The following is a 27,435-nucleotide window of genomic DNA, read 5'->3' as shown; positions in this document are numbered from 1 at the left end:
TATGCGTGTGGAAACCCAATCGCTAGCCGCCACGTGGGAATAATTTAGAAACAGCCAATAATGGGGAACAAATTTGCATGCGAGCGGCGGGAACTCCTTTGCACCGGGGTTTTCCTCTCTGCAGCTGAGAATTGCACCGTGCAAAGAAAGCTCCATGTGGCGGGAAATAATTCTGCAGTGCCGAAGCAGACACAATCATGGGTCATGACAACTCAAACACCACCAATGTTACCTGGGCCACACTGATAATTCAGTGTATGCACACACACATTCAAGGACCACGTGTCTCCACATTTTCACCACCTTGACACACTGAAAGTCTCTAAGCCAACAAGAAAACAGTTTGTGGGAACAATTAGTGGCAAATGTGGCAAACCTCTACTACATGCTGCTCCATTATCTGTGACTGAATGTGCAAGGTTTGTTTATCGACACCAGCCACAAGGTTCTGTGTCCATTGGCAATCTTTTGCACTTGAGGGTGATTGTCTTCCATGACTACCTTTTCTGTGGGTCCAAAGATGGCTGAGAAGGTCAATCCTGGATCAATAGGTTCTATTGCAACTCGGACATGTTTCCGTGTGTGGTGGATGGCTCTGGATTCATAGTTTGATCTGCAACATGCTGTTTCTGCCACTCCTACTTTTCCATCTCTTGTTGTCATGAGGTTTCAACATACTGAAATCCTTGCAGCAGACTCTTTGTTCATTTGGGACAGTTCTGGGAGATTGTCTCCCACAAATTGATGTCAATGTTGAATTTTTTCAAGTTGTCCTTGAAGCCCTTTCTCCTTGACTGAGCTGGGAGAATAAAACTTGTTTTTGGAGTCTGGAGGCAGATATCTGAGTGACGTGGCTGGCTCAGCAAAGTTGATGTTGGATGATCATTGCCTCAAAGCTTGTTGCGTTTGCTCACAAGAGGACGCTAATGTTGGTGCATCTGTCTTCCCACTGAATTTGAAGGATCTTCTTCAGGCAGCATTGATGGTACTTCTCTACCAACTTGGTGTCTCCTGTACGTTGTCCACATCTCAGCTCCATACAGTAAGATAAGGATTATGATTGCTTGATAAACCATAAGCTTGGTCTCAAATTTGATGTTGCAATCTCTGAACACCCATTTCTTCAGGCATCCGGAGGCTGCACTTGCACATTTGAAGCGATGTTGGATTTCTTTGTCAACGTTAGCCTTCTGTGAGAGATGGCTTCCGAGATAAAGGAAATACTCAGTGTCCTCCAGAGTCTCACTGTAAATCTGAATTCCCAGAGCTGGGGACTGCTCATGAAGAGCTTGTAGATGGAGGATCTTAGTCTACTGAATTTTAAATGTCAATCCTATTTTCTTGTATGCCTCAGTAAAGATGCCAATGATTACCTGAAGGTCTGCTTCTGGTAAGCACACAGTACAGCATCATGAGCATGCTGAAGCTTAATGACTGCAGTTGGTGAGCAGTGAAGATCATGTCAGTTGTGCTTCGTGATGCCCTAAACCCACATCCACAGTCAGACCTGTCTACTTTCGTAAAGATTGCCATGGTCATGGCATCCCTGAGATCATCTGGGATTTCCTCATCATTCCAAATCTTTAAGCTGAGGCCATGGAGCTGTGATGCGAGTTCCTCGCCCCCCGCTTGACGATTTCAGTGGGGCTTCCATCAGCTCCAGATGCCAGGGTCCCAGAAAGGTCAGAGCAGTGGGTTCTAGAAATTTTCAGAAGATGGTATTTCATTAATTTAATCTTCCATTGTGATAAGCTATGCCAAGGAGGTTGTATAGTAGTCAGGCCCTGCCTGTCTGTATCTGCAATAAGTGTAATAGCTTAAGTGCTGCTTTACTTCCTTTAGAGACATAAACAGGAATACAGAACTGGAAGGGGCCTCTTGGGCCAGTGAGTTCAGTTCTGTGCATTCATAAGCAACCACTTACCCAAGGACATCCCCAGAATCACCACTTCAAATCCTCCACTACAACTATGTCTGAAACACAGGTACATACTATACCATGTCGCAAGTAAAAGCTGGGGAGATGAGGGTACTACCAACGCCCTGCCACTGCAGGAACAGGGTTTCAGTTAGTCAATGCATGCTCCTTGGGAAAGGACTGTGCCCCACTCTAAATAGAAAGGCAAAACCACACCGAGTCCATACCAACCTGCACACCTCAGTCAAACACCTCCAGCTTTAGCTGTTGACAGTGTCCCAGTGCCTCAAAGGAAGGCAACCGCTTCATAAAACTCAGAAGCCAATAGCATTCCTCGTGGGAGTAGGGGAAAGTGGGGAAGAAAATATGTTTTCCTCCTTCTGTTTTAATTTTTTTCCCAAGGAAGCTTGATTTGTGGGAGAGGCTGTGTGCAAATAACAAAGGAGCTCCCAAGCTTGCCCAGGCTCCCAAGGACCTGAAGCAAGTTCCTGATTACTCCAGTGGGAAAGGTACAATAATTCATTGCACCCTGTGTTGCATACACCCTTTACCCATTCATTAACACTGCTCTGCCACACATTAGGTCCCCTGTAGAGTGCAATAAAGGGAAGCCATACCATTAGGTGCTTCTGTCTATTTAGTCCAGAGGTGCTCAACCTCCGGCCCACAGGCCAAATGCGGCCCATGGAGCCATCTCATTTGGCCCGTGAGGATCCCCATGGGTCTGGAAATTTGGCAGTGGGGGAGTGGCGGCTGCTAATATGCCAGGCCTATCCTGATTCTCCCGAAGAGCTAATAGCTGGCAGAAAAATCTAGGTAAACTACTGCTTATAGGAGCAGGTGTAAATTAGTTTCTTGGCCAGATTTGGCACTGCTGAATGCAGTAGGCTATTGGTGCTCTGGCTTCAGGACAGCTTTGCTGATTTTCCCTAGATGAGAAGCTAACTCATTATTATATCTCCCTGTTAACTCCTGTTCACACTGAAACCCGTTAATAAAACTCGCAGACCAATATTTTTAGAATTGAGTGCAAAATAGCCAGATTTTTCAGAAAGAAACTAATGCCCAACAGCTCCTGTTCACGCATGTTCATGTTCCTTCCAATTCTGCCACTGTAGCAGATGTTTCTGTTCACATTAGAGTTTTCAGCCAATCTTACTGTCTTCACTGAGTAACAGGGAGCTGTTCCTATAATAAAGTTTCTGCTAAAATCCTGCTCACCATTCCACAGTGACAGACTTCAATGAATACTTTGCTTGTCATACTCCCCCAAGGCTTTTGCACAATCCCAGCTCAGGGCAGTGATATCCAGCTGTTCTTCCCTTTCCAAATTCCTTATCCAATGGGTTGTGTCACTACACCCCCACATTTATTCTGCTTCCAGTCCTTCCTGCTGCTTACTCAGCAGCCTCTGGCAACTAGGAGCTGTGCATCACTATCTTTTTTGAGTTCTTACCCTTCTGCTATCCTGAGCTTAACTTGCTGGCTTCTCTGGCTTGCCTGTTATAGAGTGTAGGAGGGGGAAGAGCTGTGTGTAGGCAGGGGTCACTTCCATGGGTGGCCCTCAGGGTGCATTAGTGCTCACCCAAGCATCTCTTTGCAATGGGGGCCTGATTACATGAGATACTTATTGCACATTCACCTAATACCAGCGTGCAGTAGCGTGGCACGGCAAAACCCGTGCTAATAGTATACTGCACAGTGTTATGAATCTACTGTGCAGTAAGAGTCACTAAATAGCCATGGACCAGCGCTACTGTGCAGGAAGTGTAGGTACTGTGCATTTAGTTAGTACTTTATGAAATACTAAACTTGCAGTATCTAAGGCAAATTAATGAACGTGTAGATGTGCCTGTGGATGCCTAACCTTGTTACAGCACCTAAATAAGTAACTAGATTTTTCAGTGGTAGATGCAGGGAACAGGGAAAATCCTGCCCTTCTTAGTAGGTGCTGACCTCTCTGGTAAAATGTTTTTCCAAAAGCCTTGCCTGGGGTGTTGTATAGGAAAAATCAGGAGCAGTTTCAAGTCCTAACTGTATATACTTCAGGGGATGATTACTTTAAAATGCTAGGGAGGAAGGGTGATGCAGTATTACGGGCTGGCCTGGGAAACCCAGGTTCAATTTCTTGCTCTGCCATAGATTTCCTGTGTGGCATTGGGCATGTCATTAAAGGTACAGTGCTATGAGCATGTCACTATGAGGTCAGCTGATGTGTAAACTGACAGCACTGTCAGCTACTCTGTGTCATTCTTCTTTTGCAGTCAGCAAAAGGCAGTTCACTGCTCAATGGAAGTGGAGTAAGTTACTTCATATTTACCACAGGAGAAGACCTTACACACACTGCAGAATAGTAATATGCTATAAATGCACACATTAGTTTATCTCAGGGTATCTTACTCATGTGGCCACACACTTACTCTTTTTGTATCTACTGGGTGCATCTACATGTGTGCCCAACTGTGCAGCTGTTACTGCGCATTATTAAATGAGTATTAAATGACTGTGTGATAACTGCTGTTACTGCACTGTCCTGAGAGCACACAGGTCGTTTCTGACCCTACTGTGCAGTAGCAACAAGCTACTGTGCAGCAGTTGTTGCTACTGCGTAGTAGTGTTAGCATCATGGTTTATGCCTGCCAACGCTACTCGTGTAGACATGCCCACTGTCTCTGCCTCTAAAACAGGGATAATGGCAATTTCCTATCTTATGGGTAGGCTTGGCAGGATTTGATTTTTAGTAGTAGACAGTGATAAATGTTAATTTTACCTCATGCTCACAAACCGATGAAAAAATATTACCACCATTAATAATCCAAATTAATAGAAAGGGGACATAAGAAAAATGATGGTTGATCAAGTGTATGATGACAGGGCAAGCAGTCCTACAGAACTGTGCTGACTGTAGTTTGGACTGCAACTCCCAGAAACCCCAGGGGCAGAGGACGAAGGAGGAGGAAGTAACAAAGTGGATGAGGGAGCTATGGGCGAGTGGAGCCAAGACTGATGGCAGCTCTGCTGCTCAGCTGGCAGCAGTCATACAGCCGATACATTTGTTGTGGTGGGTGGTTAAATTGTACTATAATATTAGTATATGGTGATTAATAACTTTTCGGTCCCCCTACCCCTAATTTTGCACAGTCCTGAAAATTTAAATGGATAAAAATTAAAACAAATGCAAAATTATAAAAAAAAATAACAATCAAATTCTGCCCCACCTACTTATGGGGATGCAGTGGTGATTAAAGAATTAAAAATTGCCATCTACTAGGGTGATGGGGGACAGAAAAGTACTTCTGATGGAAGACACTGATTTCAGTGGGAGAAGAATGAGGCTTTTGTTAACATTCTTCTTTTATTCTTATCTGTTGAGCAAGCTTCGATAAACCATTATTTTGAAGTCTGAATTGAGGCTAACATTAACCTCTTGGTTCTCATTTAACTGTGTTTGCTTGGAGTTACTGCCTTATTATGCCAGAACCTCTTTATTTCTGTGGAAGCATCAGTAATGCTGGCATAGGTCTGAAACCAGTGTGTATTCATTAAATACTGCTTCAGGGCTCTGCTAGGGAGAGTGAAACACTGCAGTTCCACATGGTCTGTGAAAAGTGACGTCTCAGATCATTATGTGCTGCTCCAGGCAAGGAACTCTTCAATATTACAGCCAAGCCAAACTTCTCAGATATGTCAGGGTTGAGCAAGGCAGGGATGTTATCCTCCTCTGCAAGGAACAGCCCTGGAAGCTGTGCTCTAGAGTTTTTTGTTTTCAACAGGGGCAGCATAGACCCCTGGCTGGTTTGTCAGTCAGTGACAGAGGCTTTATGGCAGCCAGCTGGAGGGGTAATTTCTAAGCGCTCAATGGCACTAGGTTGTGGCTCTTTGGGAGGTGGTATGTAGGACAGGACAAGAGACGCCTTTTTCTTGTCATAGTTTTCTTAAAGGATGGGGGAGATTTTGCTCTAGTATATTCAGGAGGGGAGCAGATGTGATTAAATGCTGCAGCTAACTACAAGAGAAGAGCACTGCTGGATATGGTCCAGGTGAAAGGTGATACACATTCGTGATCCCCGTGAGTGCACCACCCTGCAGGCCTGAGGCCTTCTCTCTCAAGATTGGACTCTGTGACTAGGCCCTGGGATGCACTGCCCTGTGCCTCAGCCACTCTCACCTCGGACAGGTCTGATCAGCTTTGGACATTTATGTTCTTCACTTTGAGAGTCTGTGATCCCAAAAAGCCTTCTTAAAGCAAATGTTCTACCTTACCTACCATCTAAACATCTTTCTACTGCAGATCCTGGCAGATTTGGCTTCATCTAGGCTTCTACACAGCAGCAGGTTCTGGCTTCTCAAGAACCCAGTTTCCATTAGCTGCCCCTCTCTTAAAACTCTGCCTCTTTAAACTTGGGGTCTTTTTATTTACCTTCTCCCCTTAGAGACAAAATTCCTTCTGGGAAACCCTGTCCGGCAGTCTCAGTGGCCAAGCCAGTGTATCAAAGTGCACTGCCCCAGGATTTTTGCTGGAAAGCTAATATTTTTCCAACCCCCACTTCCTGAGCACATTTCCTGACAATGCTGCTATCAGTTGAACTCAGTATATGCACACAATTGAATAGGACAGCATAACAGGATGTGCCATCTAAAGGCAGGTGTGGTGCCTCCTGGTAGCCACTATAATCCTATCTCTTCTCCTCTCTGGTTAATGAGGGTACCTCCCTGTGCTTTCCTGCCATGCCTTAGATGTTATTTAAAACTCAGGAGCCTGCCCCACGCAGACCACCAGAGTGATTTCTTGACTCTGTCTCTTTGGCACTCAGCCCCCCAGGTCAGTTTAGTTCATTAGACCATCGGGCTGAATCCCCAGCCTCTAACGTCCCTTTTTTGATGGCAGCACTGTCCCCAGCTGCCCTCAGTGTCCTCGTTGCCCCATTCAGTCACTCCCATGCCTCACAGCACAAAATCCAACGACCAAAACTCTATTACAATTGATTTGCAGGGGGGTGAGCCTTTCTAAGAGCCCTTCCCAGGATCCTGCTCAGTTCTACTGGTTTCTACCACCTCTGGCCTTCCTGGGCCTGTTTACAGTTCCCTTAGCCCAGGGGTGGGCAATTATTTGGGCTGGAGGGCCACTTAATGAGATTTAGTGAGCTGTCAAGGGCCACACACACAACATCTTTCAGAAGATATCATTTTAACAAGTTATAGATAAAGAAATAAATCATATACTAAAAATCAAACATCTACTATAAAGTATTTTAAAAAACCAAACAAACCCAGAGCAATGTGTGTTCCAATAAGCTGTTATGAGATATATAACTTAACAGATGGCCTGGGTGGTGTGTGTGCATGTGCATGTACATGTGTGAGTGTTCATTCTGTCTGTCCTGTGTATGTCTGTCCTGTGTGTGTGTGTCCTGTGCCCTCTGTGTGTGTCTGTCCTGTTTATTCTGCATGTGTCCATCCTGTGTGTCCTGTGTCTGTCCCATGGTTTTCCTCTGGGTGTGTATGTATCCTATGTATTAGGGCTGTGCGAAACAGAAGTGTTCCGTTTCAACCAGCATTTTGACGTTTCAACAAAACAGTGTTTTGTTTCAACTTTTGTTTTGAGTTGAAATGGCTGTTCTGTTTTGTTCCGTCGAAACATTTTGTTGTTTCGACCCTGTTTCAACATTTCCTCATTATATTTCCCATAGGATATAATGGGGAAGGTCAAAACAGGCTATAACTGTCATTTCTGGCCAGATATTGATGAAATTTGCAGGAATGGTAGCTGCTTCTGAGGGCATGATGTGTGCCAAGTTTCAAGAAGTTTCACAAACTCCTGGAAGATTGTTTCAGGCTCGTTTCAGGCTCAACATTAGGAAAAACTACTTCACAACTAGGGTGTCCAGACTGTGACCATTGCTCCTAGTTTTCCCCAAGGGTGCCGTGGTGAACAGTTGTTCACTGAGCCCTAGATGTATGCTTCTGCTACCAAGTAAGCTGCTACCAAGTCCCCTCTCAGCCTTCTCTTTTTCAGGCTGAAGAGTCCCAGATCCCTCAGCCTTTCCTTGTATGGCTTCCCATGCAAGTCTCTGATCATATGGTTAGCCTTTCTCTGGACTCTCTCAAGCTTTACCATGTCCTTGTTAAGGTGTGGAGCCCAGAACTGGACGCAGGACTCCAGCTGCAGTCTCACCAATGCTGAGAAGAGCCGAGTAGAGCAGGAGAATCACTTCTTTGCAATGGTTTTGCTGGAGATGCATCAATTGATGCATGCCAGGGTATTGTTGGCCCTGCTAGCTACAGCATTGCACTGCCAGCTGTTGTTCATACTGTGGTCAATTATTACCCCCAGGTCTGTGGTGGAAATGATAGGGGATCTTCAGTCCCGCTGCCTGATGAGAGGCAGCAGTTGCACAAGCACCCATGTCATGAGTTTTGCCTGTCAGCAGCTGGGGGTGCAGGGCCCCAGAACCCCCTGCACCTATCTCCTTGACAGCTGGCAGGCTTTGCAGTCGCAGCAGGGCTTAGGAGCTAGGCCTGCAGTAGTTGAAAGGTTGGGGGTTGGCAGGCTTTGTGGCCTCAGCAGGGGCTAGCAGGCCTGCAGCTTTCACCCTGCTGCACCTTAACACACACAGTGTCACGCATGCCATGAGTTTTGCTTGACCGCAGCTTGAGATGCAGTTTCCCCCAAACCCCTGCATCTATTTCCTTGAATCTTGGCAGGCTTCGCGGCCACACCAGAGGCTACCGCCCCTGCAGTTTTCACCCCACTGTGGCGTAACACGTATACGTGACATGACTTTTGGTTTTAGGATTTTAGGGTACAGTTCCCCCAAACTCCCTGTACCTATCTCCTTGAAACTTGGCAGGCTTTCTGGCCTCAGCAGGGGCTAGTATGCCTGCAGTTTTGACCCCGCGTTGGCTTAACACATACACATGACATGAGTTTTGCTCTGCTCCCCATGTCCTACCCCCCCTCAATGTCCTACTCACGTTGATTGCCAAAGGTTGGCAGAATTAAAAATTTGGGCAAGCACACTTAAAGCCCAGTATGGGTTGGGTTGCTCCAGGCTTTACCAGACAAAGTGATTGTGATGATGGTTGTTGGGTAGAAAAGCCATCAGTAGAGCCCTCTATCTCTGGTTCTCTGCTACTTCTGCTCTTGCTACTGCCTTGGAGCCAAGTCAGCTCTGAATGAGCCCATAGCAGTCCTTTCCCTCTGGGAACCATTTCTTATACAGAATTAAAATCTTTCCTTCAACCTAGTTTTACCAACACACCACACCACAACCATGGTTCCGGTCAGGGTGGCCCCACCATGTCCCTGTCACATTTGATACAGTTCTTTCACCTGACAATGATGATATTATCTCTAAACTCAAAACAATACTTTAGCACAAATATCCCAAACTAAGAGACAAACAGGCCTAGGCCCAGTTATTCATTTCCTATGCTCACCCATAGACAGCATCAGAAAACTCCTTCCCCAGCCCCACTGAAATTCTCCAGCAGCTCCAGTCCACTTTTCTCTATGTTCATTAGCAGGTGTCAACAGCAAACTTGTCTAAATCCTGAACTCACTGTTTGTTCTCTTTTTCACACCCATCGTCAAACTACCTTTTTGCTTCCACATTTAATAAATCATTGTAATAGAGAGGGTTGTCTATTCTCCTAGTCCACAAGATGGTTCTTTTAATCTGTCCGCATCATTCATTTTGCCATGGCTAAATGAGCTGTGCTGCCTCTTGTAACTGCTATATCCCCATGTGAAGACAACATAATGATTTATGTTAATCATTGCTGTTAACATGATCTTTGCCTTGATGGGGAGCAGCAGCAGCAGAACAGGGCTGGGACAGAACTCCCCTTCGAGTCATCATTAAAATCTCCACTTTCCCTCCAAGCTCCTACTGGGGATGGGGGTGGAGGTTGGGAGGCTCACGATCTACAGTTTCAATAATGCTTTCCATTTTCAGTTTGCACCATTTGACTGTAATGCTGCCTGGCATTTTGGCGCAATTAAATCTGTGCTTAATTAGCTCCTATGGTCCTTTGCTGCTTTACACTATTAAATCTGTGTTGTCTTTTCCTTTTATATAGGCTTACAACTCCAAAATTGTGGGCTCAGTGCCCATTTCTTCTTATAGAAGCTATTTTATAGTCCTCAGCCTGTAGGATTTTTTGGATCAGCCTTCTGGGGTACCTCTCCCTATATGCCACATGGAGAACACAACTCCTAACTCTGGATCCCACAGGCCTTGCACCTAATCCTTTCACTGGATCTGTTTCTTGCTCACCTTGCGGAGGGGGTTGGGGGGAGGGGAACGTATGTGCACTGAAGACTCTGAGCTGCTCTGTTAATAATGGAGGCCATGTGTGTATCTAAGGTGTAACACTTAACACATGTATAGCACTTTCAATTGGTAGACCTCAGAATGCTTTACAAGAGAGGTTGGTATCGTCAAATGGATACATGGAGCTTGGTTGGGGTCTCTGGGTGCTATCTACAAATTATTCATAATAGAGTTGGCCGAGATCCAGAAGTATCCATTTTGTGATGAAAAGCCACTAAGAGAAAAAAATCCAGGCATTTTTTGCAGGAACTCTGCAGTATTTTCAGTCCAGTTAAGAGGCAGGTGTGCTTAGGTGGTACAACACAGCATTCTGGACTGCAGATTTTGCCTTGAGCTTTGTAAGCAAATTAATCTCTGCTTTTTTCTTTCTTTTCTTTTTTTTAATTGCAGCTCAGTATTTTGCAAGCATCATGGTCATTGTTGGCCTCTCTGTGGTGGTAACAGTTCTGGTCCTTCAGTTTCATCATCATGACCCACAAGCTGGAAAAATGCCCAGATGGGTAAGTGGAAAAATGCCCCAATTGTGTTCTGGGAGCCCAGCACTGCCCCTACCCAGCCCTGTGGAGGACTCGGGGTCCTCACAGGTCCAGAGATTTGGCAGTAGGAGAGTAGTGCCACCACTTGCCCACTGCCAATTTTTCAGACCCAGGGGAAGTCCTGTGGGCTGGATGACATGGTGCCGTGGACCAGAGGTGAGCACCCCTACCTTAGTTGACAGCTGTTGGCACTTATGTAGCTGTATATTTTCAAAACAACATGCATTCATCGTTCTCTAATTTATTTCTTGTCTGTATAGAACTATACCACCCCAAACCTGACCCTGGAGTTTCTAGATTTATGGCCAGACTTTCTTTCTGGCATCTGTCATGGGGATGAGAAGGCGAAATTGCTGGTGGAAACACTCTGTTACTATGAGATATTTGCAGTGTGAATGTACCCATGTTCTGCAGTTGTTATCCAGACTTGTGAGTCAGCATGAACTTACAGAATCACAGAAAAGTAGGATTGAAAGGAAGCCCAATTCATCCAGCTCAGCTCCCTGCTCACTGCAGACTCATCCCTGTCCAAATCGTTCCATATGAGAAATTGTCTATGCTATTTCTGAAATCATACAAATCAATCCTGTCACACAACTAAAAGGTACCCAAAAACACCAATAGCACCCTAACCTGCCAAAGATAAATCAGGGTGACAGGGGCTGTCAGCGTCCTGCCACAGCAAAGGTTGTAAAAATACACTCACAAGATCCAAGAAAGAGGGCCACCATGTCAGGGACAGGCAGTCCAGCCTGGGCCAATGGCCTAGTGGGCCACACTTGCCTGAGGCTTTGACTGGCAGCCCAAACCCCACTCACTCCAGCTGGCCACTGTCTGGGCCTCCTGCTTGGCTGTTGGGAGAGTAGCTTCTTCATTTATCTCCAGCTATGGCAAAAGACTCTAAGTCAAGGTCTGCTTTGGTAAGTCTCTCTCTTCCTGTGCTCTGGCTTTCCTGGTTCCTGTCACTGCTTAGCTGTTTTTGGACTCTGGCTTGTGGATTTTCCCTTGGATCTGGTAATTTGGTATCCAGTTCCTGGACTCTGACCTGGCCTGTGTTTTTGGACTCTGCCGCAGGGTTTCCCTCCTTAGATCTGGTAACCTGGCTCCCAAACCCTGACCCAGTCTGTGTTTAGACCAGCGTTTCCCAACTGGTTTCCCCACACCATACTACATATGAGCAACAAGTGTTAAAGGCCCAAAATAGATTGCCAATGACACAATCTAAGGGCCCTTGGGGCACTTGGAAACTTACCTTGATGGAGATCCTGGGCTTTGCTGAACTCCAATACACACTGGCTCTTTAAATCTGCCCTGTACCAACCCCTAGGGTTGCCAACCCTCCTGGATTGGCCAGGAGTCTCCTGGGATTGGTATCAATCTCCTGGTGACTATTGAAAGCAATCTAGTAAATTGATATTGTGAACAGATTGAACAGTACAATTAATGACTAGAGGTGTATTGATACATCGCTCCCATATTGGATCAGCACCAATATAAGGAAAATTGACAGTATCGGCAACTGTTTGGTTTTTTTTGCTGATGTGGCTGATAATGTCACCAATAAATGCCCCGGTGAAGGAGGGAGTGAGGCTGGGGCAGGGGCAGGCACTGCACAGCTGGGGTGGAGCGTGGGACAGAGCTGAGAGCGGCTCGTCTGGAGAATGCAGGGAGTGGGGACAGCTCCCACTGCTGCACGCACACTGGGAGAGCATGGGAGGTGTGTGCCCCTGGATCTGCATATCTGCATGCGGGGCGAGGGCAGGCTGCTGCTGCAGGCTGGGGTTGGGGGCAGTGCCGGGCTCTTCCTGGAGGGAGGGTTGGGCCAGGGCTGCACTTGGGGGAGGTGGCAGTGATGCTGTGATGGGGGCTATGGTGAATTTGGAGGGGTCTGCACCCCCCTGTAGCCTCCCTTCCAGTGTCACTGCTGCCTGCCTTGAGCACAACCCAGCCCAGGCCCCTGCTGGGAAGAGCTTGCTGGTGCCCTGGCCCAAGCATGCAGCAGCAGTCTGCCCTCAACCTGTGCGCAGATCCGGGGGCACATGCCCCCATGCCCTCCTGGGGAGCGTAGTGGCACGAGCTGCCCCCCTGTGCCACCCAGACGAGCCATTCATGGCTCTGTCCCATGCTCCACCCTGTCTGCGCAGCCCCTGCCCCTGCCTCAGCCCCACTTCCTCCTTCACCGCGGGGGCCTCGATCTGCCTCCCGCACACTCCTCCCCTCACAACAGACTTACCAGCTGGATGCTGCTTTCCATGCTGCCAAGCTGCATATCAGCAATCAGATTGGTATCAGATGATATGGCTCGTTAAAAATTGGCCATCAGTATTGGCCCAAAAACTCTACTGGTGCACCCCTATTAATGACATTATGTCATGTTGGAACAAAAAAATCTCCCAGAATAGCTTCAGTCAGAGTTAGCAACCCTACCAACCCCACTGTTTCAGCTTCAACACAGTATTCAAAGGGAGGGTTCAAGTCAGGGTCTGGCTTCAAGTCTTGCAGCTGCTGGTCCTGGATGCAGAAAACTAGCTGAGGAAGCAGTCTTTGTGTTGTAGTAAGAGCTGGAGCTGCTCTCAGGCTGTTGGGTGCCTCTTTTCCTGCCTCCACCTGGTAACGAGGGGCAGGGGTTGGTCTGGACAGAACACAATGAGAAATGAGTTAATCATCACTGACACGCTTCTGATGATGCCTCTAAGATGAAATGATGTAGAGGCTGAAGTGTCCCTTCACCATGCTGCTTGGCTTGATCATTGCTGAGGTCTTTTGCTTGTCCTGGGTGTGGATGGAGGATTTTGGCCTGCTGGTCTGTCATTCAGCCTCAAAGTCCTTGTCAGCTTCCTCCTGGCATTAGGTAAGGTGGGGAAAGTGTGACATGTATCAGCTGGGGGCCTTTGTGGCTGTGAGGCCTCAGGTAGTATCCACTCACTCCTTGAACTCTACAGAGCAGTGGTGTTGTCCTGGGTTCCCATTTTAAAATTTCCCTGAAGATCCTTCGTTTCAACTCTGACTGACACCTTTCTTATCCTGTTCTTAACATTTGTCACCTGTACCCGAGTCATTCTGTGGCCCCTGTCTGTTTTGAGGGCATGGCTTCCACAACTTCCCTGAAGTTGCTGCCAACTACATGTTATTAAATAGGAAGATGATTTTTAGGAACAGTGTTCAAATTTTCAGCACAAGAAAAAACGAGGCCTTTTTTCCTCTTCATGTCTCTTGTGAAAGGTCTTTTATACAGGGGACATTAGCCCAATTAAAAAGGAAAGAAAATGAAAATGGAAGTGGATACAAATATCCACAATAATCTGTCCAGTCTGATATTTTTAGAGTCTGTTTCTACAGCATCCTCTGATACTTCATCTATTGTAACTGTCATGCTGGGCAATTACCCTGACAAGATGTAAAAATGTCACACGACCTACTGGCATCATCCTACTTTTAGACAGGAAATGCAGGATGGGTTGGGAGGAAACTGCTCTGTATCCCAAATTGTGTACTCTAAAAATAATTCAGAGCGTCACTGCACATTTAAAACAAACAGAGTGAAAAGTCTAGTAGCTACTGGGCATGCTAGTAACATTTCTTAATGTGACTGTCATGGCATTTAAAATCACCTTACCTTCTAGACAGCATAGCAAATGGATTCTGAATGAACATCAGCCACTTGCTTTGGTCTCAGAGAGCTCTGAAGACATCCGTCTCAATAAAATCCTGTTTATGGGAGGAGTGTGTAAGGCAGGAGGGCCATGGCCCTCATGATTAAGTAGGACTCTGGCGTCTTTTGCCTTGGAAGGGCTGTGGACTGGTTGTGTTGTTTTCCCAGAACTGCCAGGATCCAGACCCTCCTCACCATTCAGTGAGTTGTTGCTTGCCACCAGGCCCATCCAGCTCTGAGGAGGGCTTCCAGGCCTCCCCCAATTCACTGAAGTTGGGTAGATGCTCATGGACACTTCTAAAATTTCAGTCATGTAGGAGACGCTGTCTTGGACAATGAGACTCTCTTTGAGGTTTTACCTATGGCAGCACAGGCCTGATAGGAGGGATGTTCTAGCCTTGTTCTGTCCTCTCATGACCAGTTTTGTTGCTTGTGCCAGAGTAGTTGGCATGTACAGAGCCTTCCATAATGTAATAGCTTTTATAGTATGGCCTAACTAGTGGTGCATGAAACTGGCCTATCACCTTCCTTCAGCATCTGTGGAGGCCATGCCCTTCAGCCTGCTTGTGGAATTGTCAATGAAAGGGCTATTTTCTCTTGCTACTGGCATTTGTTTTCTAGGAACATGAAAGTGAAGAAGATTAAGAAATAGAGCAGGGAATGGTCTACTGAGTAGCACACCAACATGTGATTCAGGATGCCTGGGTTCTGTCGGGACCCAGGGCAGCCGGCCAGCAGCTCTCCCTGACTCCCACCCGGGCAGTGGTCGGCAGAGGGTCGGTCTGGGGGCCTTAGACGGCCGTCAGGCGGGTACTTGTGACGCTTGGAGTGGAATTAATTAGGCGGACGCTTATCGTTTGCAAAGCAAGATTATTTACTCACGCCGTCAAGGTGGTGAAAGACGGAGCTCAGAGATACTTGGTTAGTTACAGCTTAGAGTTCATGAGGTCGGTCTGCAAAGTAGGTCAGTTCGCAAAAGTGGTTGGGCAGAAGGTCGGGCCGGCGGTCGTCGATTACGTCTGAGATAAGGTTGAAGACGGGGGGGGGCGAACTGGCAAGTGATCAAATTGTCAGTTTACTCTAACACCTATGTTAGAGGTCTCCAGGTGTATACGGAGTCGCTCTCTCCAACTTCACGGAAATGCAGCAGGGTTTTGTTTGTGTACTAGCCAATTGCTTTTCGCCACGTCATAAATTTAATTAGAATCGCCAATTATCTAGCAGTCTTCACTAGGGTATTATCACAGGGTTACTCCTTGTTTTCTTTGACCAATTATAATGATTTATGTACAGCACAGAAGGCTAAGTTCTATTTCATGTTGGTGTCGCAGTTATAAATTTCTTTTTGACATGCGCAGCAAAAAAACCTGTTACTATCATCTTGTTAGTTAACCCTTAGTTAACCTAGTGCAAAACAAAACTGCTTTGAATGGTTTCACTTGCTTGTGACATGGGCACTACTTAATTTGGTTGTGACAGGTTCTACTCCAAGGCCTACGAATGATTCGCTGGGTGACCTTGAGTGAGGCACTTTACTTCTCTATTTCCTCTCCTAGCCATTGCCTGTCCTGTCTCTTGTGGGTAGGGATTGTCTCTCATGGGCTGGATATGGGCTGGATGAAAGGTCTGAGGAGAAGAAGGAGCAATGGTGGTCTCAAGTTGCAGCAAGGGAAGTTTAGGTTAGATATTAGGAAGAATTTTCTCACTAGGAGGGTAGTAAAACACTGGAGCAGGTTACCTGGAGAGGTATTGGAAACTTCATCCTTGGTGGTTTTCAGAACTGAGCTAGACAAAACTTTGGCTGGGATTATCTAGTTGGGGATGGTCCTGCTTAGTGCAGGAGGCTGGACTAGATGACCTCCTGAGGTCCCTTCCAACCCTAACTGTCTATGATTCTATGATTGTGTGTGTTGCCTAACTGGGATCTATAGACTGTACTGCAGTCCCAAAAAATAAAATCAAGAAGGGGATGTTTGGATCAAGATGTTGTTTGGATGCGTACGTGCCATACCAGGAAAGAGAAAACTACTGCATAAGAAGCCACAGGGTTGCTAGATTTGGAGTGAAAAGGCAGGAGTCCTACACATTGGTATGGAGGAAGATGTACTGAAAGAATGAAAAGTAGCTTCTCTCCCTGCATGCAAACACAAATGTTTTTGCCATTGTGATTCTGGGCACATTCAGCTTTTTGATTTTTTTCTTTGCTGCCTGTTGCAATCCATATATTTCTTTCAGAGGCATCCCTGTAGTAATAAGAAGAGGAATCTATTAAGATGATTATCTGCAGAGAGGAGGAAATTGCTTACCTGAAACTCTTGTTCTCTACAAATTGAATCTCAGCAGATCCCCTACCATTCCACTCCACAGCACCAAGGGGGCTCTGCATATTTCAATTCTCTTTACCTAATTAATTGGAGACTGTTGTGGGATTATTTTCCCCGTTCTGTTTCAAAGGAATTGACTGCTGAAAAAATAGGGGCAGGTGAAGGACCTACATAGAAGGTACATGCTTAATTAGCTGTTATAGCCAATAGCTCTGCTTTCCTGAACTGGTAAGTAAGTTCCAGTTAAACAGGTTCCTTTCTCTTCCCAAGAGAGATTGGTCCATTGTGCTCCTGTCTGTTCCATTAGGAGACAGAAGAGGAGGGTGACTGATAGTTAGTTTTCTACCTTGCCACCTAATGCTGGGGAGTTTACATGGATCTATCTACCACCTTGGTATTCAAATACCAACCAAGATCCAGAGGTACCGAGGTTGCTGTAATAGTCAGAAATTGTGCTTTCTTTTGGTTGGTCCCCTAAAACCAGTAGTTTTGCCAAGAGCAAATTTTTCAAATGTGTCAACAGACGTTTATGGTCATCATTTGAGAGCTAATTAAGTGCTAGAGGCTTAGCACCTTTAACATCTAACAAGCCTAACATGTAACAGAGCACTAAGGGTGAATGCCTCTGTAATCACTGCTACAAGAGTTAGATAAGAAGTGCCTGATTGGATCAGACAATGGTAGGGATGTATGTTTTAAAGCAGGGCTGTACAATTGACAGTTCAAGTTTAAGCTGCAGCCTCCTGGCAGAATGCTGCTTCCCCCATCGCTCTGGGGGTGTGGCGAGGGATTGTAGGTCAGCAGTGAGGGACACTGGCAGGGTTGAGGGGGGGACTGTGGTTTGGGAGAGAGGGGTAACAGCAGATCAGGTCTGCTCAGCACCACAAAGCAGTTGGGGAGACAGCCACAGCTGGACCTGCATCCTAGTGAGCAAAGGGAGCAAGGGGAACTCTGATTTTCCATAATAAAAAAAGCCCAAATCAAACACCAAAATATATAGATATTTAGAATTTATTTTATTATAATGATTGAGGCACTGGTAGGTTTCCAAATTGCTTTAAAATTGCAAATATATTAATAAAACATTGTGTTCAGCTGAGATATATATATATATATATATTAGTGGCATTTCATCTTAAGCATGGAAAAATGTGGATTTGGGGTTTTTTAATCAGAGAATTTTGGATTCTTTAACAGAGAAAACTAGGAACCCTGTTCATTACTCTCCCGCGTATCCACAATCATTGACTTAGAGATGCTAGAGGAAACATCTCCAACTCTTTAGTTCAATAACTATGAATTGACCTATCATCCGTGAATTTATCTGGTCCCTTTCTGAACGTGGCTACGCTATCTGCCTCTATCACCTTTCAGGGCAATGAGTTCCAGAAGTTAATTACATGCTGTGCAAAAAAGTGCTTTCTTTTGTTTTAAATCTGTCTCCTACTATTGATAGTTACTCTCTAGTTTTAGTATTCTGGGTCTTGGTGAATAACAATTCCCTATTCACTTTGTCTTTGCCCTCTCAAGATGTAGATGCATCATGAATTTGTATAGTGGCATGATAATGGTGCCCAGTATTTTACTGGCTTTTCTGGTTGCAGCTGCACATTGAGCTGTGTAAGAGGAGTCAAGGGACTTTGTCATTTCAAGAAGAAAAGGACAGAAGGCAAGGCCTGCAATCAGGCTGGGCAAGGGCAGCTTCTGACAAGAAAGCAGCCCAAGAGAATATAGAGAGGAACTACAGAGCTCCAGATAGTAGGGGTGTGCGAAACGGGCCCTATTTGATTTGGATTCGGATTTGGCCCAAATCAGGGACAGTGATTTGATTAGTTGATTCAGATCACTGTCCCCGATTAGATTCAGCTGAATTTGAATCTGAAAATTCGATACTGATTCAGAGAATCAGCGATTCGGCCGTAGACACAGCTTTAAATGTTTTTTCTACGTACCTCGAGGCACCAGGTGTGGCTTGTGAATGCTGCGATGTTGTGGTGGATGGAGTGTCCCACTGGAGCGCTGAGGGTGGTGGTGCTGCATGCTTGGCAGTGAACCCAGAAGTGGACCAGAAGTACTTCTAGCCCACTTCTGGGTCCGCTGGGGAGCATGCAGGGGGGCCCCCAGCGCCTCCCTGGATCTGCAATTGGCTGTGGGGAGACCCCGGGTGCCCCCCCAGACCCAGAAGACATCAGTCACTGAGAAGTGCTTCTAGTCCACTTCTGGGTCTGCTGCTGAGTGCACTGGGAACCCCTCCATGCTCCTGTGGGACGTTCCATGCGCCCCAGCATTGGAGGAGTCACGAGCCTCCTGGTACCTTGAGGTATGTAGAAAAAGCATTTAAAGCTGTGCCTGTGGACAAATCTTTCCAAATCTCTCCAAATCGATTCGGAGGGTTCAGATTCAATTTGCAGAGATTAAGGAGTCTCCTGATTCAATTTGGATTTGGAGATTTGGCCACCGAATTGGGCCGAATCTCTGCCGAATCAAATCAGTGACCTAAGCTTTGAATAGCCCTAGCAGATAGCTACCTAGGATAAACTGCCCCTCAAATAAGGCACAGGGCTTATTGCAGGGCTCTAGGTAGACAAGTAATGAAAAACCAGGTAAAGAATAGGTGAGCAGACTGCAGGAGACCAGACCAGCAGGCTGAGTAATGGGGTAAGCAGAAGCCCCTGGGTAAGTTGGGGTGAGAAGAGGGGATGTCATGTGGAGGTCATGTGACCTGAAGGGGTGGAGCTAGAGGGCTCAGTCTAACCCTGAACTCCTGATCTCTCATCTGCAAGGGAAGGGAACCCAGGTAACATAGATATGCAGGAAAGCTGGAGGGAGCCAATGGAGAGAGAGGGCAGGAGGTTGCTAGGACCTGGAAACTCAGCAGGGCAGAGGTCTGGTGCTTGGAGACCATTTGGTCAAATATTCATTTCCTTGTTTTGACTGGAGGCTTGGTTATGGCATAAGGGGAGTTGAAGGCCACAGTGTGGACTGACTGCTTTTTAAGCCCTGCAAACATCATGGACCTGGTAAGCTGAAGCAGCCCTGCCAGGGCCAGGGACCTGCTGGGCTAAGTGAGCTGACATTAAGACAGCTGGGGGTCTGATAGATGGAGCTAGTGTAAGACCCATGAAGTATGGGCCCGGCTATAAGGGAGGCTGAAGACCACTATTAGGGCCAGTGGGGCCATGAGTGGTGCTAGAGAGGCAGGGCCTGTGGCTGAGTGCAGAGAAGTGCAACAATGGGTTTGAGCTTACAGAGGACTGGGCCAGAAGGGCCCAGAGCCTGGAGTTAAGCAAGTTACTTTTAGCTAGGACTGAGAATAAGAGGAGGAGTCCTGCTCAGGGCAGGGAGCTATGCCTGATGATGAGTAGGGACAGGTGAAGCACCAAAAGCCCACTTTCACATCTGACTGGATAATCATCTTATCCATCAAGACACAATGGGCAAGGCAGCAGAGTGATCCCCTGGGAGGCTACAGTGGGGCAAGCAGGACAAGCGGGGCCAGTAGGGGGCCACACAGCCAGCCTTCAAGGTTGGGTCTTGGAACAGCTGATGTTTTCAGCTAACAGCCTACATAGCTTAGCCTCAGCTGACAGGCAGTACCAGGGAAGACCCTGCACTAGCTAATGGGTGGTAGGGTTGTGAACCTCAAGAACATGGATGAGAAGAGTCTGGAGGAAATGGCAGGCATGTATCCACCCTTTTGGTATGTCTTCCCTGAACACTTAAGAAGGGTTAACTATGCTTTAGGGTTTTTTTTTCTATGATAACTGTGAACGAAATAATTGGATAGTTAAACTGACAGATGGAAGTAGCACAGTTATCATCTGCATGTTATAGGTGGGGAACTTCAACAAAGAGACATGGACTGCATCACCACATGCGGGCACAGGCAGTTTGTGGCACCACAAAACTCTTTGCGGAGCACAAACTGCACACGTGAGATATTAAAACGTGTGCTGTGCTGCAGACTTACAGTGTAGGGGCAAAATTTGCTACAGGGATTTCCTGCTAGCAACCCCCCCACCCCCCCACGGGGCTCCAGCATGCTAGAAGCCAGGAGGAGCTGGGCAAGGGCAGTTTGTCCAAAATGGGATACAGTATCCCACAACAAAGCTCAGGGGCATGCACTATGGTACAAAGTAGTGGCACAAATTTGTACTGTTTGTGCCACTGCAGACACATGCCCCTGCACATCTGGACGTGGACATAAAGTGTATTGTCCAAGATAACACAGAAAGTCAGTGGCAAAGCTAGGAACTGAACTCAGATCATTTGATTTTCCACTAGCGTATCATAATCATAAGACCATCTTTCTTCTCCAATCACAATACTTCAGGCTGATTGATATCATTATTAATAAAAATCTTGGAAGTTTTCTTCCTTCATAAATGTGGCTTCTATAGCAGCAATTCTGCTTTTCTGTTTTGAGTTTTGTTTTACGATGGTTCACCCTTCAGTTCTCCTGACCTCTTATATTTTGTAGTATTTTTTATCTTGTGGAATGTATTTCTGTGGAGCATGCAAATATGATTCAATGGTGCATCTTAATTCTTCACTGGACAGGCATCTGGATAGTGGACTTGGTCAGACAAGGTGTTTGGACAGAAACCACCCCAGTGCCTCATCTGGGGAAAGTGAGCACCAATAACCCTTGAACTGGAAGAACAAGATTTTTAAACAAGGGAAACTTGACTCTTAAGTGCAAATTTAGGTGGCTTAAAAATGCCTTAATTTCAAACTTGCTGGGTTCACAGCTATTGCACAAACATGCCGAGCAGTCAGTAATTCCTAGGAAATCAGTGTGAATATCAACACAGGCAACCAAGAAAACATCCAGTTAGTAAGAGGGAAGCTACCTTGTAGGATAGCTGAAAATTCCCATCACCTGGCAAATCCTGTACCAACATTTTAGAAGTGACCTCAGTGAAAAAGATGACCAATCTCTAAAGGGATTCCTTCAGGAAGTGTGCAGATAGGTGACTTCCAGTGCTTTGATTCCTTGTGTTAACTGCACCTTGGATCATCTTGGAGTTTCTTTATAGGCAACCCAGTTGGATTTCGGGCCACCAGCTGTCACCTTTCTTGGGCCAGAATCCTGTGTTTACTTCAGCATGTGTGTCATCTAACATGTGTTGGGCTGTTCTCTCAGGACTATCCAGTTAGCCAAATGTCTTATTTGGCTCAGAACAAAAGCATTTCAGGGAAAACAGATCTTGAAAACAACAATCAGTATCTCTGTATTCTAAGCTTACCAGGTCACCTGGAGATCCTGGCAGATCTAATGTACTTTGTGTTTTTTTTGTGAAGTCTATCTGTACAGCGTCAAGCCTGTCAGTTTTTAACTAGAGTGCACCCCTTCCTTTCCCCACCTCAGGAGAAATTTTATTTTGCAGTTTCCAGTCCTTTGTCAGCTGAGGCCTTTGAGCCAGGTCGAATCACTTGAAGTACATTTCCTTCCAGGACATGAAACTTCACCCCCTTACACCACACCCGTGCCTTGCAGGTGTTGTCAATCACATCCATCATCAGCCGCCTTGGGCCATGGCCTCTGTCCCTGTGACTGGGCCTCTCTGCCCAGACACTTTGCCTAGCTTGGCTATACTCCCAGATGTAGCCTCCAGGCTTGCCTTCTCCACCTGGGCACTTTGCCTCTGATGGCTAGTCCTGAGCACAACATCTCAGCCTGTGCTCCCCACTCAGGCACTTTGCCTCTGTGCAGTACTTCCGAGCACCGTGTCCTACCCTCTCAGGCTCCTGTCTCCGCCCCTCCTGAGCTTTGGGCCTCTGGCCCTGTTCTTTGGGCTCCCTTGCCCTATATTTTTGGGCTATGGGTCTACTGACCCCCTCGGTCTCTGGCAGTAGTCCTTGACTCTTAGTCTCCCTAGACTTTGGCCCACTTCTAGGACAGGTGAGACCACAGGCATCCTGGCCTCCTTGCTTCCCAGCTCTTCAGTTCTCTGCTCTGCTCCTCCACAGGCTACAGCCTCTCTAGCCGTACTTCCCAGGCCCCTCTATTCCCAGGCCTGTTTTTGCCCCCACTGAGCTATGGGGTCACCAGCCCTTGCTCACAGGTCTCTTCATTCCTAGGCCTGTTGGGACCTCCACCATCCTTTAGTCCCAGCCACAAACCTCCAGAGTTGTTTACCCCAGCTCAGATGTTACCTAGGAGCCCTCCTGCCCAGGAGCTCCTCTCTCCATGGCCCTCAGAGCTAGGCTGCCTGAGTGGCTCAGGCCCTGGGTTTATATACTTCAAGCCCAGCCCCCTTCTGGTCAGGTGACACTCTAATTGGTCCCTGCCACACCTGCAGGCTGCTTCTCATGCGGCCTCTTCCCCTCTTAAAGTGCCAGGCGTGTTAATGGTCCTGTCACACCTATGTTGTTTACACATGGGGGACTTGAATTAATTCTCCCCTCCTATTTCCTTTAGCACCTTCAAGAAGCATCCTGGACCCTTCAGCCTGGAATATAATCACCAGCAGACCCATAAAGCTGCATCTAACATTTATGAAGTTAATAAAATAATATTTTAATATTCCATGATTTCAGGGCATTGCACCTCTCACAAGGGCATTTCATACCCTTGTACTGTAACCTCCTAAATCAGTGGCTCCCAACTGCAGGTTGCAACCCGAATCAGGATTATGGGGGGTCCACTCCTCACTCCGGCCCTCCCACCTCCGGGGCTCTCCTGGTGCACGGTCCACGTGGCTCTTGCCACTGCTGCCCCCTGAGATCCCAGCCCAGGCTCTTCTGGCACTGCCAGGCATGAGTGAGTCGGTGGCAGGGGCAGGAGTCGTGACCTAGATTTAGGGTCACAGCAACAAAAAGGTTGGGAGCCACTGTTCTAAATGGTGGTAAGAGCTGTGTAGGTTCAAGTAAGTTTGCATCAATTTAGTTGTCTGTCATTTGGGGACTGTTTTTCTACAACCACAATGAAAAATGCAAGTGGTTTCTTACCTTTTAAAAGTGACTTTCACAGGTTCTCCATAAAGGGCAATCCATTCCTGAACACATACTCTCTGAAGGAATAATCTGGACATTTTACAGATACAGTATTTAATTGATTTACCTTGCTGTGGTTACAGCAATCTATACCAACCAACAGAATTCCTGTCTGCCAGGGGTTCAGATAAGAGCTCTACAGATTAATTTGAGGGGAAAAATAAGGTACATCCTCTTGTATTAATTCATTTCACAGTCTTGACAACAATCGTATACACAGTAGACTCTCATATTCAGGTTAGACAGTTATCATGGACCGTGTACCAGAGTATGAGAAAATAACACCTGTGTTTGCACCATTTCCTCTGAAAAAGGTTTAGATTTTGAACTGTTTTAAATTTATTTGGCTTTTTAATAAGGAATGCCTGTGGTGGGTTTTCTTTTTAACTCCTTGTGAAAGGATTAAAATGGCTTTCAATTAACACAATGGCCACATCTAGATGAGCATGGATGCGTGGTATGTGGTGTCACAGACCCCTCTGCACACACTGCACATGCAGGCGTGCCCCACGCTGCTACCTGGCAGCACGGGGTGGGGGTGAGGTTGATCCCGGGAGATCCCAGAGTCAAAAAAACCCATGACAGAAAAAAAGCAGGGTAGTGCATTTGGTAGTAGCCCATGCTGCCCCAAACCAGAGACTAGCTGGCTGGAGCCATGCTCCAGCTGAGGGCCAGGCTGCCAGCTGCAGGAGCATTGGGGCTGCAGCTCCCTGAGGCTCCCTGCAGCTGCCTGAGGCTGCTGGGGTCAGCACAAAGTGTGCCACTGCTACTTGTCCCCGGGGAAACAAACATTTCCACTAGTGTGGAGGCAGCTAATGAATTTGTTTAGAAGACAGTGAAAAAAATTGCCTGTTTGGAAAGTTTTAGGCCAGTGGTTCTCAACCTTTTTTTGGACTTAAGACACACCTTGTTACAGTGGAGGGACCCATTTTTAGACTCAAGGCACCTCTTTAGAATATGCCAGACCTTAGCTTTCCCTTTTTTTACTACAAAAAAATAACAAACTAATTCTTCTGTGGCAAAGAACTCAGAAAGACCACAACAGGTCAGAATATTCTTGACACTGAGAGCATCTGTATGTTCTGTTAATGTGCTATCGGCTTACTGCACAGTATTTTACTTCCCAGGGGCATGACTACATGTGCACCCTGTTGGGAGAAAATCTGCTCCTGCCCTGCTCTGCCCCCCCTGCATCAGTCAGGAGGAGTTCCAGGCTCCCCCCGGGGTGCTAGCCCAGGGGATGGCCAGGGGTATGGGGCTAATCCCGATGTGCACAGGGCCAGGAGAGCTCTGCCAGCTGCAGCGGCAGCTGTCTCCTGGCCCCGTGCACATTTGCGACTCCATCCTGATGCTGATTGGTTCCTGGCGAGAGCCAGTACCTGAGCAGCACCAGGACTAGGCCCCCTGCTGGTGTGGCTGACTGGAAGCAAATTTTATCCTGGTCAGCGTCTACATGAGCACTACTGCACAGTAACTAATGTGCAGGTAATCTAATACCTGTATTTACAGGCACTAGCCAACTGTGCAGTAGACTAATTTACATGGTTACATGGTGATGCTTTACTGTGCAGTCGATTAGCGTACTGAGCAATAAAGCATCTCATGTAAACGTGCCCACTGTGGACTCCTATTTGGAATCTCTTGGTTTATCTCATGAATGATGTGCAGCTGTTTGCACATCTAATATTGAGCCGCACCTTGTGGCACCCCGGTTGAGAATCACTGCTCTAAGCAGCCTGAGTCAGAAACCTTTTACAACAAGCATTTTCATTACTTCCCAAAATCTTTTAGGCATAACATCTCACTGGTAGTTGTGAACATCATTGATTCTTTCTGCCCACCCTGGAATGCTTCCCAAAAAGCACGAGAATTGCTTTGTAGACTAAATTTTGACTCATGCTCTCAAAACAGACGGAACTTTTGGTAGAAATATATTTCCTCCCTGTCACAAAAAGATCAAACTGCCCCTTTCAGAGGGGAAAGGGAAAGCTGTTCCTCAGGACACCCCAAGAAGCAGCCTTACTTGTTTTCCCTCTCCTGAAAGGACCCCCTGCAGCCAGCCCTATCATGGATTCACAAGGAGACAGCCTCTGGCTTTGGGACCCTGGCTTTTCTTAGTCCCTGGCTTCCACTATGACCTGTAGCACCCCCATCTCTGAGGCTCCTTTTTGGTCAGCTCCTGGGAAGGAGAGGGTGTTTTTTTTCTTTTAAAGAGGGGTGTCAGAATGCCGATTGTCTCCAACACAGCAAAACAGGCTGCTCCAAAACAGTTTTCATTGTGCCATTTCAGTTCCCTCTGTCCTCACTCTAACTTTACTCTGTCCTCCCTGGGACCATTCCTTTACTCCCAGTCCACCCCGGGGCCTTCTCCCAGCCTCTCCTGGGACCTTTTCTCCCTGACCTACCTTTGAACGATGATACAATGAAGCATTATGTCATGGGGAACCAATCCAAGAACAGTCTCTGAGCCCTGTTGTCTGGCCCAGACTGCCATCTGGCCCTGAGGTGAAAAGGGCATATTGATGTCCTACTTAGGGAACTGGACCCAGTGACATACGCACCTCACCCCACCACCTTCCAGTGTTCCCAACCAGAACTGCAGGCTGGGACTTAGCCCACTTACCTTACGTCCTCGTACTACTCACCCCCACCTCAGAAAAAACAAACATTTTCAGAAAGAGATCATGCATGAAACATTTCACTTTGAGAGGCAAGTTTGAAAAAGTACAAAACAAGCAAAAATACTTCTTTCAATGTAATGCTCAGGTACCATAGCAATAGCTGCTATTACCTACATCTGCTAATGTGCAGTGCGTTGGGACCACTTACAGAACAGGATTGTACTTTATCTATATTATCGTCATTTCTTGCTGTGTTTCAGGTTCGTGTTGTTCTGCTGAACTGGTGTGCTTGGTTTTTAAGAATGAGAAAACCTGGAGAAAACATAAAGCCCCTCTCTTGCAAGTACAGCTACTACAAGCAAGATTCAAGCATTAGCAGTGTTGAGATGAACGTTTTACCTGGGCACCCATCTAGCAATGGCAACATAATCTACAGCTATCATGCCATGGAAAATCCTTGCTGCCCACAAAACAGCGATTTAGGAGGCAAGTATGGAAAGGTCACTTGCTCCTCCACGGAAGATATTGAGCTTGTTCAAAAGAGGGCTTTAATGGATACTATCCCAGTGATTGTCAAAATCCTGGAAGAAGTTCAGTTCATTGCAATGCGCTTCAGAAAACAAGATGAGGGTGAAGAAATCTGTAGTGAGTGGAAGTTTGCAGCTGCTGTTATAGACAGATTATGCTTGGTTGCATTTTCATTGTTTGCAATCATCTGCACATTTACAGTACTAATGTCTGCTCCAAATTTCATAGAAGCTGTTTCAAAGGATTTTACATAAAGCTCTGAGATGAACACAGTGAAAGAAATGCCATTTCCAAATAAGCGTTGCCATTAACTTTACTAAATGAAGTAATTTGAAACAGAGAAGTGTACTTTTATGAGCTAACTTACATAGAAGGAAGTTGAAATTAGTTTCAGAAGCTGATTATCCCTAATGGTAGTGATTATAATTACTGAATAATATAAAACACTGGGCTCTGTTATTTATTTCTTAGACTGTGTCTACCTGTAATAATGTCATAATCTGTGACAATTGAGATAGTTG

General features: G+C 46.5%; 1 protein-coding gene across 2 annotated transcripts in view; it reads left to right on the top strand.

The window, feature by feature from the left end:
- Positions 1-27,435, top strand: part of LOC102371460 (neuronal acetylcholine receptor subunit alpha-7-like) — a 167,606-nt gene extending 140,171 nt beyond the window's left edge. For both annotated transcript variants that reach the window (XM_006019677.2, XM_025199094.1), the window contains 2 exons: positions 10,645-10,754; positions 26,647-27,435. In XM_006019677.2, coding sequence (XP_006019739.1) covers positions 10,645-10,754; positions 26,647-27,168 — 632 coding nt within the window. In that variant the 3' untranslated portion in view covers positions 27,169-27,435. The remainder of the gene's footprint in view (positions 1-10,644; positions 10,755-26,646) is intronic.

Source organism: Alligator sinensis, unplaced genomic scaffold, assembly GCF_000455745.1.
Source record: "Alligator sinensis unplaced genomic scaffold, ASM45574v1 scaffold607_1, whole genome shotgun sequence".
NCBI lineage: Eukaryota > Metazoa > Chordata > Crocodylia > Alligatoridae > Alligator > Alligator sinensis.
This window is presented reverse-complemented; position numbering and strand designations above follow the sequence as displayed.